Source organism: Arvicola amphibius, chromosome X (genome assembly GCF_903992535.2).
Source record: "Arvicola amphibius chromosome X, mArvAmp1.2, whole genome shotgun sequence".
Lineage (NCBI taxonomy): Eukaryota > Metazoa > Chordata > Mammalia > Rodentia > Cricetidae > Arvicola > Arvicola amphibius.
In genome coordinates this window covers 63,557,833-63,575,710 of record NC_052065.1, presented here as the reverse complement: position 1 = coordinate 63,575,710, position 17,878 = coordinate 63,557,833, and the positions used below count along the sequence as shown (strand labels likewise).

At 36.6% G+C, this 17,878-nt stretch overlaps 1 protein-coding gene across 1 annotated transcript in view; it reads left to right on the top strand.

The window, feature by feature from the left end:
• Abcb7 (ATP binding cassette subfamily B member 7) overlaps positions 1-17,878 on the top strand; it is a 161,579-nt gene that overhangs the window by 59,655 nt on the left and 84,046 nt on the right. Inside the window, exon 2 of the mRNA XM_038316603.2 lies at positions 16,198-16,275. Coding sequence (XP_038172531.1) covers positions 16,198-16,275 — 78 coding nt within the window. The remainder of the gene's footprint in view (positions 1-16,197; positions 16,276-17,878) is intronic.

Below are 17,878 nucleotides of genomic sequence, written 5' to 3'. Positions count from 1 at the left end.
CTTCAGGTATCATAAACAGTGAACATGAGTTGAATTATAAAAGTTAATTCATAAAAAGGTAAACAACAATAATTAATAAATATTGCTAGGACTATTTTTGCAAAGGTTGAATCTTTAAGAAAACCACGAATGTAACAAAAATAGATTTTGATTTCATTAGGCTTTTCTCTTGAGTTTATTTACATAGAGTTAGTTTTGTCGAGTATGTTTTTGGTTTTAGTATTGTTTTCATTTCATAGATGCTCAGTGAGCAGCTACATAAAACAAGCTGTGTGTAATGATTAATAGATGAGTGCTGATAACGTAAGAGTGCACACTATGCCCAAATCACAGGTCCCTACAATGCAGTTCTTTAGAATATTCTCCCTCTAAAGGTGAAATGAACATAGATATTCAGTGTAGACATTTTAAACTTACCTGTCTCCTCAAATGGACTGGCAGCTTGTCATTTTCTGCATATTGAATTTCTTTGGTATTTGTGTATGTTTGTCACATCTGTTGTCTTCAGTAGTATGTGATTTATTGCTTTCTTTGATGTCTGGTTTCCTGAATTAGTAGCTTTCAAGAACCAGGAAGATGGACTAAAGCTCATTTAAGATTTAAATATGGAGAAGAAGAGCGAGGAAAGTAATGAAGTACCAGAAGAGGATTGTGATACTTAATTTTAATTGTTGGCCTGATATAACCTGGGATCACTTGGGACATTAGTCTGTTGACCTGTGGGCATGCCTGTGTGGAATTGTCTTAGTTAATTGATGTGGGAAGACCCAGCTCACTATTAGTGGCATCATTCCCTAGGCATGAAGTACTAAACTGTATGAGTGATAAATTCAAGTGAGTACAAGGTACAAGTAAACATGTATGAATTAATTTCCCTCTGCTCTTAAGTGTGGATGTGTTTCGACTGTTTAAATTTCCTGATTTAATTTCCCCACAATGATAGACCATGGTCTGAAATTGTGAACTGAAGTAAACTCCTTTCTACCCAAGGTTGCTTTTTATCAGGGTATTTTATCACAGCGATGGACGTGAAACTGGAACAGACATTGAGGATGGATGGCTTGGTTACTGTGTTAAAACTGTTGGAGAGAACTTAGAATAAGAAGTTTGTCATGATAGTTTGCATATAGCTATCAATAATTTTCCTGATTCAAGGACTACCATATGTGTGTGTGTGTGTGTGCGTGCGTGTGTGTGTGTGTGTGTGTGTGTGTGTGTGTACCACAGCAATAGAGAAACAAACCAAGGCAGGACTCTAAGTCCTACCATAACATACGTGTATACCCATTCACAATAGCCAGGAAATGAAACCAAGCTAAATGTATATGTGTGTGTGTGTGTGTGTGTGTGTGTGTGTGTGCGCGCGCGCGCGCGTGTGTGTGTGTATAAAGAGATCAGTTACCAATTCTTGAATTCTGTAATATAAGTGAGCTTATTTTCTCAGTATAGTGTCTACTTTTTTGCATATGCCAAATTTTTGTTTTTGTTGTTGATTTGGATCTTTTGCAGTTTATAACATTGGCATATAATCCATTTACAGCTTAAGTAAAGCCCATTGCTTGCCTTTTGTGAGAAACTGGACCTAAGAAACATTTTTTTTCTCGCTGAGTTGATGTGTGTTTCAGATAGATGTTTGTCAGTTTTAGGGATGTCCATATGGTGTTACCATGGAGAAATTCTTTTTTCATTCTCTTCTATTTAGAATGTTTCACCTCCTTTACTGTCTCCTTTTTCTCCTGTTCCATTTTTATTTTGTTATTAATATTTTGTTTCTTTAATTAAAATGTAATAAAATGACATTTCCCTTTCTTCCCTCCAACCCCTTCCATGTATTCCTCCTTGTTCTCAAAATCATGGCTTCTTTTTCTTTTCATATGTATGTGTGTGTATTTATATATTCGTAAATATCTGAGTACTGTCCAGTCCATTTAATGCTACAGCACATATGTTTTCAGGGCTGACCACTTGGAATCTTATAAACAATTGGGTGCTCTTCCTGGAGATGTCTGTTTCTGCCATTTTCTACATTCCTTAGTTCCCTATAGTTTTTTTTTCCTACAGTTGGGCCCCTATGAGATTTCTTCCTTCCATGTTAGCATGTCTGTTGGTGTCTTCCTTGCTCAGATTTTGGTTAGGTAGCTATGTTATTGAGACTTCATGTATCTTAGCTCTCCTGAAATTTCTGGGAGATGTATTTTCACTGTATATTTCCTGCACTCCTGGATCTTAGAGTCTTTCTACCATCTCTTCCATAATGTTTCCTGAGCCTTAGGTGCTAGAGTTGTGTTGGAAATGTATTTTTTGGGGCTGGGTACCCCATGATCAGTTGTTACCTGCATTTTGACCAGTTGTGGTTTTCTGTAATAATCTCCATCTGTTGCAAAGAGAAACTTCTTTGATAAGGTTTAAGACTTGTATTTATGTATTAAAATAAATATTTAGAATGCAGCTAAGAGTTTTGCTGGTTTAGTAAAGTGGTGATTATAGGCTTTCCTTCAAGATTTATGACCTCTCTAGCCTTAGGCTTGGATTCCAGTATCAGGAATTATTTCCCTTGTGTTAACTGGGCTTAAGTCTAATTAGAAAGCTGTTGTTTACTGATGTAGGAGTGTTTCTATCTATCTGCTGTTTCATTGGTTATTTAATAAAGAAACTGCTTGGCCTGATAGGTTAGAACATAGGTGGGTGGAGTAGACAGAACAGAATGCTGGGAAGTTGGTCAGATGCCATGCCTCTCCTCTTTGGGTCAGATGCGATGGAGCCAGCGCCAGGTCAGACATGCTGAATCTTTCCCGGTAAGACACCACTCGTGGTGTTACACAGATTATTAAATATGGGTTAAAGAAAGATGTGACAATTATCTAATAAGAGGTTGAAACTAATGGGCCAGGCAGTGTTTAAAAGAATACAGTTTGTGTGTTGTTATTTCGGGTGTAAAGCTAGCCGTGCAGGAGTAGGGCGGGTCGAAAAGCAGGCCTGCCCACAGCTCTCAGCACTACAGTTTACCACCAAGATATGCCTTCTACCATTGTGTCCTTAAGGTTTATCATGCCACGCTGGTCTGGTTGTGGTTCATTGGAGTAATAGTTGGGTAGGGCTATTGGTTATTTTCCTACCTTTATAGTTTGCATGGTACTTTCTGGTACCATGAAAGCTAGTCTTAAGGGAAGAAGCTTTCAGGTCAGATTAAGCTCAGATACTCTAGGTTCTGTGTTCAAAGTGCATGATGTCTTTAGCAATAAGGACTTTACCTTCAATCCATAGAAGGGCAATTGCAGTAGCCTGTAATGTTTTGGGATTGTCTTGGACTTTTCTGGTCAAGAACTCAGAGATGACCCCATCTTACTGGTCCCCTTTGCCCCATTATTAGCACCTTTCTGATCATGTTATATGTATTTAATTTCTTAATGTTTTTTCCTTTCCATCCCTCACTTGTGATTTCTTGTTCCTGCCTTATGGTCCTATTTTTACTTTGATGGCATACCACACACACATTTTTTTGGGGGTGGAGATGAAGCAGAAATGAAATCTAGGTTCTACATGTGAGAGAAAATATGCCTCTTGTCTTTCTGAGTCTGACTGACTTCACTTAACACTATGATTTCACTTTTTTATTGTTGAATATGTATGTGCCATATTTTCTTTATCCATTAATCTATTACTAGACATCTAGCTTGGTTTCATTTCCTGGCTATTGTAAATGGGTATGCATGTATGTTATGGTAGGACTTAGAGTCCTACCTTGGTTTGTTTCTCTATTGCTGTGGTAAAACAGTGACCAAAAGCCACTTGGGGATCAAGGTTTCTTGCTTTGTTTTGTTTGTATTTTTGTTTTGGCTTAGACACCATGATCACTGTCAGTAGATCATTGAGGAGGAACCTGGAGGCAGGGACTGTCTCTATTGCTGTGAGGAGACACCATGAGCACAGCAACTCTTATAAAGGAATGCATTTAATTGGGGTGGTTTACAGTTTCAGAGGTTTAGTTCATTAACAACATCATGGTGTGACATGGTGGTGTGCAGGCAGATATGGTGCTGGAGAAGGAGCTGAGTGTCCCACATCTTGACTTGCAGATAACAGGAAATAGTCTATCTTACTGGGTGTGGCTTGAGCATATAGGAGACCTCAAAGCCTGCCTCCATGGTAGCACACTTCCTCCAACAAGATCATATCTACTTCAACAAGGTCACACCTTCTAATAGTGCCACTCCCTTTGGGGGCCATTTTCTTTCAAACAATCACAGGGACTAATGAGGAAACCATGGAAGAATGCTGATTACTGATTTACTTTCCATGGCTTGCTCAACCTGTTTTCTTAAACAAACAACCCAGGACTACTTGCCCAGGGGTGGCATTACCCCCAAGTAGGCTGGACTTTTCCGCATTAACCATCTATCAAGAAAATTCCTCACAGACATGCTTACAGACCAACCTGATGGAAGAAATTTCTCGATTGAGGTTCCCTTTTCCTAAATGACTCTAGTTTATGTTAAGTTGAGAAAAACTAACAGGAAAAATTAAGCCCTTGTCAACTTGACACTTAAAACATATAACCACTGAACCATAACCTTTTGTTTCTTGTTTATCCTCAAGATTTCATGTTAACATCACAGTACAAAACATAGTATAATTTTAAAAGTCCTATACTTTTTAAATTTTTCAACACTTTTAAAGTCCAAACTCTTTTTAAAAACCCAACATTCTTAACTGCAAATTCCTGTAACAAAAACAAATTAAAACTTCCTTATCCCTGAAGGGAATAACCAGAACACAGTCAAATGAAATCAAAACAAACCCCAAATTCAGCAGTGTCTGATGTCTGGGATTTACTCATGGTCTTCTTGGTTCCAAAGGGCTTAGTTAGCCCATCTGTCCATCTCTGGCATCTGGAACTCAGACTCACTCCAGCTGTACTCCGCACCTGTCGTTGTTCTTGCTGTTGTCTCACAGCCCTGACATTTCCAGTATCCTTGAGTCCTGGGGTATCTATTGCAACTGAGGCTTCCCCTTAGCCAGTGGCATACTGACCTCTCTTCAGGGACTCCTCAGCTTTTCCCCATGACTACTTTAATCCTGAAGTATCCATGCTGCCAAAACCACTATCACTGGGAACCTCTTAGTTATTACCAAGTTCCACTGCCAGTTTTAGATGCAGCCATGGCTACTCTAGACCATACCTTCTGTGCTCTCTGACCCTGAGGACATACTCCCCAGAAGATTTTACTTCAATGATGCTGAATTCATAATCCCAGCTGATTCTTCAACCCAGCTGACTAGCATCTAATGTCACAGTAAAAGCAAAGGTTTTACTCAGAGTCTTAATTCAAAACACCACACAGACAGCCTCAACACACTCTTTGAAGGACTTTCAAACTTCCTAGGTCAGGCCTCCATCATTGCATTGCTTTCACATTGTTCTTGTCTTCCAAGCTCCCATAAACCATCTCATTAAGCACTGAGCATTCAACAGCTTTTTAATATCTCAAACTTTTAAAAATCCTTCTAGAAACAGCCCCGCCCTCCAGAGAAAAGGCAGTTCAACATAGTTTGGTCCTTCACAGCAATACCAATTATAAGTTTCTATTGGGGTTTCTGATTTGCTTCTTGTTGCTGTAATAAAACACTGGCCAGAAGCAACTTGGAGAGGAAAGGGTTTATTGGATTTACATGTCCTAATTATAGTCAGTAAGAATTTAAGCATGCCAGGAACTGAAGCAAAGACAAGGGAGGAATGATATTTACTGACTTGCTTTCTGTGGCTTGTTGATTATGCTTTCTTACATAAACAAAGACAACCTGTCTAAGGATGACAGCATCCACAATAGGATGGTCCCTTTCACATCAAGCATTAGTCAAGAAATTTTCTCAGACTTGCGTATAGGGCAGTCTAATGGAGGCAAGTCCTCAGTTGAGGTTCCCCTTTCCTAGGTGACTATTTGTGTCAAGTAGACAAAAACTAAGCAGCACAAGCCGCGCGCACGTGCGTGCGTGCGTGCGTGCGTGTGTGTGTGTGTGTGTGTGTGTGTGTGTGTGTGTGTGTGTGTGTTACAGGTCTGAAGGGAAAGGTATCCTGGACAGTTGGAAGCCAAGGAAGGGAAAGGTATCCCAACAGAAGTTTTACAGCTCTGTTGTGGCAGGGGAAAGTTTCCCCCAGGAAAGTGTTACAGGTCTGCTCTACTCCACTCTGCTCTGGCAAAAGATGTTGCAGCTCCACTAAGGGAGTTTCCTTATGGAGATGTAGCAGTTGGCAAAGTTGTTACATCTCTGTTCCGCTTCCATTCTAGCAAAAAAGAAAGTTCTTACAACAAACCTCACTTAGGAGATTTATTGGGAGGGAGGAATCCAGGAGAGTGGCTGCCTCTGCCAGGGTGGAAATAGGGCAGTCATAAGCTAAACAGGTACAGGGCTTATATAGGGCTTCTTAGCGGAGGAGCTTTTCAGGGTGAAGATTTTCAGGGTGGCAACTAGTAGGATCTCAGTTATTGAGCTTAGGACAAGCTCAGAGATTCGTTGGATTTTGTGCTCAGGGACTGGTTAGATTTCAAGTCCTGGGTTGGTTAGGGGCAGGGCATGTGTTGGTTAGGGGCAGGGCATGTTTCCGTGGCTCTGGTCTCAACATATTTGAGAGAAGTATATCTATCATACCTATTTCTGCCATGCTGATTTCCATAGTGGTTGTGTCACTTCACATTTCCAACAGTGACTAAGGGTTCCTTTTTTTTCTACATCCTTACCAGCATGCGTTGTCATTAGTTTTCTTTATGTTAGCCATGTTTACTGGATAATGTGGACTCTAAAAGCAGTATTGTCATGTTGACTAAGGATTTTTGACTACATTCTCAAATGTCAGCTATTTGTGTTTAATCTTTTGAAAACTCTCTTCTCTCCATTAGCCAATTTAATGATTAGAAGATGGTTTTCTTCTGGTGCCTAAATTTTGCAGCTCTTTGTAGAGCATGATTGGTTGGCTAAGATTTTTCTCATATTCTTTGGATTCTCATTTTACTCTTTCTTTCCTTCTGTGCAGAAGCTTTTTAATTTTATGTCTTATTTGGCAGTTCTTGAAGTTACTTTCTGAACAATTAGAGTTCTTTTGAGAAAGTTATTACCCATGCCTATATCCAAACAATGTATTATGAATGTTTGTCTTTGTTTAGTGTGTTGGTTACAAGTTGTTATGGAAAATGGTCAAAAGAAAAGTTGAACAAAGGCGATTAGATTTAGGGTTCTTGTTTTGAAAAGAAGAAAGGTGGATACAGATATAATAGGATAAAAGGATAGATTATTGAATCTACTCTGGAAAGAATTAAGGGAGGATATAGATATGATAAGATAAAAAGGTAGATTATTGAATCAACTTTTAAAAATCAACTACTGGTTTTAAATGTTTTATATTGGATTAGACGTTTGTATATTGTATACAAATTTTGTATATTGATACAAATCTGAGATTAATTTTGTTAGAACATACTGTACATACATTTCTACACTTATTCAAGGGTTTGTACCTATACAACTCATTTAACAATGTAATACAAAGTTTTAGTCCTTAAAAATTTTTGCCAACAGTTTAGGATAATAAGGAAATGCAGGGTAGTAGTTAATTGCCTAATTCCCCTTCCCAAGGTGATTCATGCATCCCTCTTAGGGTCCTTCTTGTTACCCACCTTCTTTGAAGCTGTGGATTGTATTCTGGTTATATTTTGCTTTATATCTAAAATTCATTTATCAGTGAGTACATACTGTGTTTGTTTTTCTGAGTCTGGGTTACCTCACTTAGGATTTTTTTTTCTAGTTCCATCCATTTGCCTGCAAATTTCATGATGCCATTATTTTTTACAGCTGAGTAAGACTCCATTATGTAAATGTATCATGTTTTCTTTATCCATTGTTTAGTTGAGGGACATCTAGGTTGTTTCCAGGTTTTGGCTATTATGAATAATAATGCTGTGAACATTGTTGAGCAGGTATTTTTGTGGTATGATTGAGCATGCTTTGGGTATATGCCCAAGAATGGTGGTATCACTGAGTCTTGAGGTAGATTGACTACCAGTTTTTTGAGAAACTATAATACTGATTTCCAAAGTGACTGTACAAGTTTGCACTCCCATCAGCAGTGGAAGAGTGTTCCCCTTACTCCACATCTTCTCCAACATAAGCTGTCGTCAGTATTTTTGATCTTAGCCATTCTGATATGTATAAGATGGTATCTCAGAGTTGTTTTGATTTTCATTTCCTTGATGATTAAGAATGCTGAACAATTCCTTAAAAAATGTCTTTTGGCCATTTGGGATTCTTCTGTGGAAAATTCTCTGTTTAGATATATTCCACATTTTTAATTGGATTATTTTATATTTTGATGTCTAGTTTCCTGAGTTATTTATATGCTTTGGAGATCAGCTCTCCGTTAGATATTGAGTCCGTGAAGACCTTTTTACATTGTATAGGCTGTTGTTTTGTCTTACTGACCATTCTCTTTGCCTTACAGAAGCTTTTCAGTTTCTGGAGGTCCCAAATATTAATTGTTTCTCTCAGTGTTGATGCTACTGGTGTTTAATTTAGGAAGTGGTCTCCTGTTCCAGTGCATTCAAGGCCACTTCCCACTTTCTCTTCTTTCAGGTTCAATGTAACTGGGTTTATGTTGAGTGTTGAGGTCTTTGATCCACTTGGATTTGAGTTTTGTACAAGGTGAAAGCCAGAGATTCAATAAGTACTCTTCTAGCATCTGGGTTTGTTATTCCTATTTTTACAGCCTTAGTTAATCTTTGTAACAAGTCACTAAAGGGTTCACTCTGGCCCTGTTTAACCCTGGTATATGATTCAATTTAGTTCTTGAATCATGTCCCAAGCATTTAAGGCAGCTTTGTGGCATAGAGACAAGATTTGTTCATCGTATAGAGCTTGAACCTGTGGTTCAGTATAAGTACCATCACCAAGAATTTGATCTTGGGAAGTCTCAAGTCCTTTTGATTTTTGCTGTTTAAAATTTTAGCCTCTTCACTGAAATAACATTTAAACATCACTTGGGGCCCATTATCCAGGACTGCTGAAACCAACTGAAGCCAGTCATGTAGTGTCACCTTAATGCTAGAAGCCCATGTCTTTATCATCTCCCTAACAAATGTGGAATGCAAGCAGTAAGTTACAACAGCTTAATTTCTTTTAGATCATTCATTCCTATAGGTATCCATCTACCTTCTTTGGATCCTTTTTGGACTTTAGAACTTGATGCTTCGCCAGAGTAAACTACAGGGTAGGAAGCTAAAACCCTGGGTAAGTCTTGTCTGACAGGTATTGGCGATGTTAAATCCTGTCCTTGTGTGTTGTTTACCTGTTCATCAGCTCCAATAATTTCTTCCATCATTTCAAATCTTTTTACTATTGTCTTTTATAAAGCCTGAATCTCCTGGCCTGTATATATTTTTAGTGATTTCATTGAGGCACCTAGCCTCTGGTCCTCTTTCTGCACACGTGATTCCAAGGTCTGAAGTTTTTCCTTTGAGGATAACAACTCATCAGTGGACATCATTTGGATAGCTTGCAGATTGCCGTCCTGGAGAGATACTCTGTTGACTAACCTATCATAACATTTTAACAAGTTTTGATTTTCAAATTCAACAGTATGAATTCTTTCAGATAATTTCTCAGTACCCTTTGACATGGATTCAGTTTTGTCTGTCAAATTAATGTTATTCTTTTTAATATTAATTTTTTAGGTAACTTTTGATTTTAGATGGTATTAATTCTGTCAACTAGCTGTTCATTATTAGTCTATAAAGACTGTATCGTTCCTAAAAGTGCCATATTCTTCCTTGAATGATAGAATCTTTCCTGCTAGCAGGATGCTAGGGGTGAGATGGGAGAGGGAAGTGCAGGGAATATGTTCTGGGGCTTAGGGCGTAGAGATTGGGGCAGTTTAGTTGGGAGATCAATCACTCACCTCTTCTGATTGGTTAAGGTGGTGCTTGTATCTCTAGTAGCTGCTGATCTTGTGGGGGGTGTTTGGCCAGATGAAGGGTGATGGGTTCAGTGGGTTTGGGCAGCAAAGTGGTATTTGTAGGTTACAGTGTCCAGTGCATGTTAATGGAAGTGGAGCATCCTGCCAGCAGGAATCTTACTTGCTAGCTGGCTGCTGGGAATGAGATGGGAGGGAGATGGGTAAAGAATGTACTCTGGGGTTTAGGGCCTAGGGATTATAACAGTTTAGCTGGGAGACCAATCACTCACCTCTTCTAATTGGTTTAGGTGGTACTTGTTATAGATGACTATTTATTTGTATTTTTAATTATACATTTCATTTTTAATGGAGTGTATAATACCTTAAACAAGTATAGAAATATAACAAATTGACCTTAAATTTGTATCAGTAAACCATACCAATGTAAAGTATTTTGAGATTAACAGTTGTTTTTTGGTTTAAGGATTTAGATTCCATAATCTAGCCTTTTTTTCTCATTTTAATATCATATCCCCTTTTCTTCTTTTAGCAAGAGATTGACTATGATCATTAACTGTTTATAATCAACCCCCTTTAAATGAAAACACATGTATAAACAATCTTTTGAAAAATTTGGGCATAGTTTCTATACTACTTTCTGTTGATCAGGGGTGGTGGTATTCTTATGGGTATCCTGAGAAAACTTAGAATCATGGTTTAATCTTGGCTGTATAATCTGTGAGACTGCATGGTCTCAGCCAGTTCCCTTGAAGCTGTTTTGGTTGCTGGATCACTTGGGTCTTTACTTCCATAGGAGACCTCTCAGAGGGTCTTCCTTGATCAAACCCTAGTACCCTAAAAGGAATCCATAGCTGCTCATCTTCTATGGAAACAAAAACAGAATGTCTTTTCCAAAGCAACATATGCTCAGACCCAAATTTTGAGGTCAAGATACCTATATGTTGGTTTAGCTCAGCAGCCCCCACAATGAAATGTCTCTTTGCAGTTAGCTCATTAGTAGTAAAAAATTCAAAGAAAACACATTAATCCAGACTCTGTGTGTATTTTCCATCTTTACATAGCTTTTTTCATATTCTTACTCTTTCATATTTTTACTCTTTTTAAAGACTTTGTTTTATTTTTTAATTCTTTATAATTGCCTATACCTATTTTCTGTCTTTCTTAAGCCTCCGTACATTTATTAAACACAGTGTGATCCATTTAGGTTTTTTTTTCCCTGAATCTGCCTTTATTGTGTATCTGTGTAAGTGGGTGTGGCTAGGTCCAGAACAGCTGCTTTGGCAGTTGGTTCCACCCTGTTCAGATTTTCAAAATGGCGGAGGTAGTAACAAGCATCACACTTAAGCCCCTCCCCAAAGCTGCTATCAGGTAGTATGCAGCTGACCTTCAAACTTCTTTTTTGTCTGAGTAAAAACTAAATTTGCCTCACAGTGCAGGCTGATTAGCCTCTCTGTACTGAGGTCTGTGTGAGACTAAGGATACCCACCATTCTGCTTAACTCATAATAGCTGGCAACTGGCTTCATCTTGCAGGCAACTGTTGGAAGGCACTTCTCTGTGCTGCAGCTGGTATGAAACTGTGAGACTAAGAAGCCCAGTGTGGTTCCATTTCTATACATTTAGTACTTTTTTTAGCATTCTTAAGCCCTATGGAAATTCAAGAGTCTCACACTCATATGTCATTTGTAGTCCAGTAACAGCTTTTAATATAACCATCCAGAGACTTAATATTAATTACAAACTGGCCAATTATCTCAGGCTTATTATTAACTAGCTCTTACAACTTAAATTAACCCCATTTCTAATAGTCTAATTTTACCATGAGGTTTGTGACTTGTTGCCTCACATCTTGCTTTTCCAGCTGCTTCTTGCATCTCCTTCGACTCTGCCTTCTTTTTCTTATATTGTTTGGCTTTGTTGCCTAGCTATATTCTGCCTTTCCATAAGCCAAAGCAGTTTCTTTATTAACCAGTGGTAATAAAACATATTCACAGCATACAGAAGAGCATCACACATCAACAAATTCCTGCTTTAGTCTTATTTGCTATCCTGTTAATTTACTTTTGGTTCATCAGATGTGTTTGTTCATTTATTTGTTTCTCCCAGATTTCCCTGGGTTTTTTTTTTTTGGTTTTATTTTTTTCCAAACATAAGTTTTCAATCTTTTCTAATTATCCTCTTAATGCATTGAAGTCTGCTGTGACATGTCTCTTTTAATCTATAGCTTTATTAATTTGAATCCTTTTTTCTTCCAGTTAGTTTGACTAGATGTTTGTCAACATTGTTTACCTCTTAATAAAACCAACTCATGGTTTGAATAAGTGTATGTATTTTCATGTCTATTTCATTAACTTATGCCCCAACCTTCCCTATTTATTGTCATCTACTACATTTGAGTTTGGCCTGTTCTTTTTCTAGGACCTTGAGGTGTATCATTAGGTTGTTTATGTGAGACTTTTTTATTTTTAATATAAGCACCCCTAGCTGTAGACTTTCTTCTTAGAACTTATCTGTACTACAAAGTTCCAGGTAAGCTGCACTATCATTGTCATTTGACTCTGTGAGTTTTTTTATTGTTTTCCTTGTTTCTTCAACATACCACAATATTGGTTCTAAAATACATTGTTCCATCTCCAAGTATCTGTGTGGGTTTTGTACTTTTTCATAATGTAAATTTCTAATTTTAGTCCTCTATGTTCTGCTTAGGTACAAAATGCCATTTACTTTATATTTGTTCAGGTTTCCTTTGTGTGTTATAATGTGACCAATAATAGAGATGGTTTTGTAAACCCATTTATGATCAGTTGATCTATAGTGTGCTTTAGCTTCATTGTTCTGTGCTTCGGAAACCCTATCTAAAGATTAGAATGTGGATAATGCTGACTCCTACTATTGTATCAGGATCCATATGACCTTTTAATGTCTTTTAATATTTGTTTAGTGAAGTTGTGAGTGCCATAGGTATTTTTAATTGTTTTATATTATTGATGAGTGGGTTCTCTTTATCAGTATATAATGGTTTTCTTTACCTTTTCTAAGTAGTTTTGGTTTGAGGTCAAATTTATCAGGTGGCAGAATAGCTCTTCTTTTTGGTGTCTGTTTTGTTTGTTGTATTTTTGTTTTTGTTTTGTTTTTCGAGACAGGGTTATACTTTGTAGCCCTGGCTGTTCTGGAACTCACTCCGCAGACCAGACTGTACTTAAACTTACAGAGTTTTGCCTTTCTCTGCTTCCCATATGCTGGGATTAAAAGCCTGTGCCACATCTGCCTGCCTAGCTCTTCTTTTTTGGATTTTTTTTTTCTGAGACAAGATTTCTCTGAGTATCCCTGGCTGTCCTAGAACTCACTCTGTAGTTCAGACTGCCTTTGAACTAAGAGATCCACCTGCCTCTGCCTACTGAATGCTAAGATTAAAGATGTACCCAGATTTCTTTTTGGATTCTTATTTGCTTAGTAGGTTAATTTCCATCCTTTGGCTGTTTGTGGATGTTCTTATGAGTGAACTATGTGTTATGGAGAGACCAGATGATTGTATCTTGTTTTTAGTTTAATCTAGCCACCTAGACTATATCTTTTAAATGATGGATTAAGGTCATATGTCTTTAATACTGTTATCAAGAGGGATTTGATAGTTCCTATGGATTTGCTGGTCATTGTTCCACTTAGTTAGATTATAAGTAGTGTTTTCTTATCTTATTAGTATTGGGTGTTTGGTAGTTTGTTGAACACAATGTATTTCTTTCTAGCTATCCTTTGTTCATTTATTTTCCTCACAAAGTTAGTTTTTCCCATATTGTCATGGATGAGATTGTTTATCTTCTTTCTCTGTGTATCATATTCCTATTAAGTACTGATTTTAGTAATGCTGGCTTGTTTGGTGTGAATTGTCTTCATGTTTGATTTGAAATGTTTTAACATTTTTTCTATTTTAAAAATAACTTTTTAGTTATTGACATTCAGGTCTTGGAATATCTCATGCCATACCTTTGTGTTTTAAGGTTGATAATGAGGTTTGATGTTATTCTGTTGCTTGTCTTAAGTGAGTTAGCATTTCCCATTTATTGCTTTTCATACTGATTCTTTGATTTCCATTTTAGACATTTTGACTATGATATGTTGTAGAGAGGTCGTATCTAGTCATGTCTATTTGAGTTTCTTAATGCCTTTTGTGTTTAGATGTCCATTTCTTTTCCTAGTTTTAGGAAAATTTCTGCCATCATTTCACTGAATAAGTTGCATATGCCCTTAGTCCTTATTTCAGCTTCTTCTTCCACCTGGCGAATTCTTAGATTTGTTTTCTTGAACTTATCCTTGAGTTCTTGGAAATTTTGGTCATGCTAACTAAAATGCATGTCTGAATATATTATTGTTTTGATCTTCTTCTCCATTGCTGAAGTTTGTTCTACATGACCAAATTTATTGCTGATAGGCTCTGCTGTTTTTTTATTTGATTGATGGATTGATCTTTATTTCCAACACTTTTTAGTGTTTCTTTTCTAGAGTTTCAGTTTTCCTTGCTCCATGCTTTAATATTCCCCTTTAAATTACTGAGCACTTTCATCCACTTTCTCATCTGGGTCTTGAGTAGATTTCTGCATTTTGTTTATTTGTTTGAGTACTGTGTTGCCATTGAGCTTTTGAATATATGACTGAAATCTCTTCTGATGTTTGCTTTCTGGTTCTAAAGAGTTGGGAGCTTCTGGCATTGGCACAAGAAAATGCAACAAAGAAGCATACACAGAGGTGGGGAGGGACAGTCCTAAGAGCCTGTTTCAGGTATAATACAAGCTAGAACAAAACAATTATCATAGTATAAAAGTCTAAAGTAAAAAGATAAAAATAAGGATAAAGTAGAAGATGTTATAACCTTAGTCATTATCATTCCTAGTCTACATGATGTGGCTTCTCTCTCCTGGATTGTCTTCTGTAGCAATATCTCCAGGTGGAGGAGGTGGGGAAGGTTACTAATCTCAGTAATTCAAACAAGTTAGATTTTTCTGTCTATATTAGAATTTTCCTTAATTCCCCAGATTGAGAATTATCATCTATTAGTTACAATTTTGTTTCTGAAGATTTATAGATTGTTTTTTTTTTCTACTTATTGAACTTTCTGTGACTAAGGCTTTGAGGAAGTATGGAAGGCGCATTTACTTGTTACTGGATTGCTTCTTTTGGCAGCATCCATTGGCTGTTCCATGCTCAGCACCTCACTTTTCCCATTCCCATATACCTTGACCAGGCAATGGGAGAGGTAATGTCTTCTCAAACTATTAACTCAGGGTATGTGGGGAAACATATCTCAGCTTCAAACTCCTGTGTCTCACTTCTACATCTGTCTCTGCAATCTGTGTTCCAATGGCCAGCTCTCTGGTTGTGTTATAGTATATCCAAACCCTGGTTGTGTCTTTTTAGCCAAGTTCCTCTCTCTGTAACTGTTTCTTCTTGTAGAATTCATAACCAGGAGGAGAAAATAACTACCTGGCAGGTCACTCTAACTCTGCTGTGGCAGTATGATGAGTTGGGCACTGGTTGGTGTATAAAAGCAATTTAAAGGAGAAGTGATGTTGAAGACGTTGGGGTGTTTTAAAAACAAAGGTTTGAAAAAGAAGAACAAATAAAAAGAAAGACAACTAGAGGTGAAGCATGATTAATAAAAACTCATAGACAGAAATTGGGGTTCAAATTGAATATCTGAAAAGCAAAGCATCCAGCCACTGGCTCTTACCTCGATCTCAGTCTGAAATGGCGATCCTGCCTCCAGGAATTTCAGAATGAGACTGAGACTGAGAGCTGTTTTCTCTTGTTTTATATTCCTCTCTAGCGCTGAGATTAAAGGCATGCACCACTGGAATTAAAGGCATGCTCCACCCAGTTTCTAGTGTGGCTATTGGGTTTAAAGGTGTGTGTTATCACTGTCTGGTATGTAAGGCTGACTAGTTGGGCTGTTTTACTCTCTGATCTTCAGGCAAGCTTTATTAAAAGTTTTTATTAAAAAACAAAATGAAATGCCACTACATAGAGGAGATAGAATATGTAAAGAAAATCCACTTGGATGTTTTAATGAGTAACATAATTTTTACCCTTTCCACATTTTTTTGTCTTTTTAGGCATATATTAACCATCTTTCTAACATTGACAATGGCTTTAATTTCTTGTGTGCTTTTGAACAAAAGAATAATCTTAAAATTTTAAATATCTACTCTGAAATTCTAGCCTCACTTTTAATCTCTTCAATAGAATACAGAACCATTAAGAAATGCTACATGGCAGAGATTGGGAAAAGACAATTCAAGACAGTTATTAGATGCTTCAAAGGTAAGATTTAGCCAACATTTCTACATCTAGTAGGAAAAGTGTGCAAGCCCATGGAACATTTCCCAATTTATGCTGCATATTTACTACATATTTTACATTTCTCAAATACTTTTCATGATTTTTATGAATACTGGCAGGAAGGTATGTTTCTACTAGGAATGCAGAAAGAAATCTTGGTATTTTTCTACCACTGCAGAAATCTGTCTGAGTCCCTTGAGATCAGTGCCAACTAGAGCAGCATTTTCAGAAAGCTTTTATAAATGTAATGGCAGCTGTTGACACTCAAATTTATCCTAATTTATATCTGATACATGGAATGTTGCCATTTTTTAAGAGTGTAAAGTTCCTTTACCTTAGAAGATTTTCAGATAGCAGAATGTCAAGGGATTTTAGGCTTGTTAGAGCCCCTGAGATAAGTGATGCTGAGTTTAAATTTTGATGAAGGTTATTTTTCATTGTAATTTACGTGAAAGATATCTTTCATAATTTTCACTGCTTCAAAATAAAATATGTAAACTTTCATGGTAGAAAAAGAACAAAAAGTTAGGAGACCATCTACATCCTAAGAACTTTATTTTCCCCTGTTTAACAATTATTTACAATTTAGGAACAAAGCTTTGTTCTAATTTGTGCAGAGACTGTATAAATAAATTTATTTTCCACTACTAAATTGAATTTTAATGTAGAAAATATGTTCACCCATTGTCCAGGATGCCACTAGATTTTTTTATTTTTCAGTCTTCTGTTTTGTTGAAGACCTCATTATCTTGTGTGATATTTGCTAGAACCCTTGCTAAAACTTGTGGCTTAGCCTTTTAGAGGAAAAATGTCAGAAAAAGATGCTGCCAGAATAAAAATCACCTTTTGATGTTTTCTTCTTACAAAATGCTATTGAGAGTGTTGATCTAAAAATCGATAACACATTTTTGACTATTTCTTTTTGTGTCTCACTGGTAAGAATAAGAAGACACTTTTGCTTTTTATGATTCTATTTTAATATTTGTGTTTGTAAAGAACTATGCTCTTGTTCATTAATTATTAATTGTTATGAATACTGCAAAACATCATTAAATCTATTTACTTCATTTGGTATTTTTAATCATGAAGACTTTCAGTATTAAAAAATCTAAATGTAAAGCCTAATTGTCATTATCATGTTAACTATTACATTTTCCTAAATGATTTTAATCTTGTTAACTGTTAAATTTTTCCAAATGATTTTACTTTATATAATCTCTGACTTTAGCAATGACATTAAATCCTTTGAAAAATTTATAGTAAGTAAGATATTATGTAAGGCTATTTGGGAGAGTATAGGTAACTTTTATTTTGTAAATAAACCTAGAAAGCACTGAAGCCTACCTTACCTATATATAAGATACCATGGTATGTAGCATAAGAGGTAAAAAAGTTCCAAAAATTGTTGTTCTTGATCTTAAGAAATTTACTGTGCAGTAGAGCAAACAAAAACATGTATGCAAAATATTAGAGCATAAGGTAGACTGACTGTTAAGTTTTTAAAATAGTTTATTTCTAAATATGTATGTAAGGCACAATAATAAGATTAAGGACCAGTTGTATAAACTTAATTTTATTAATTATA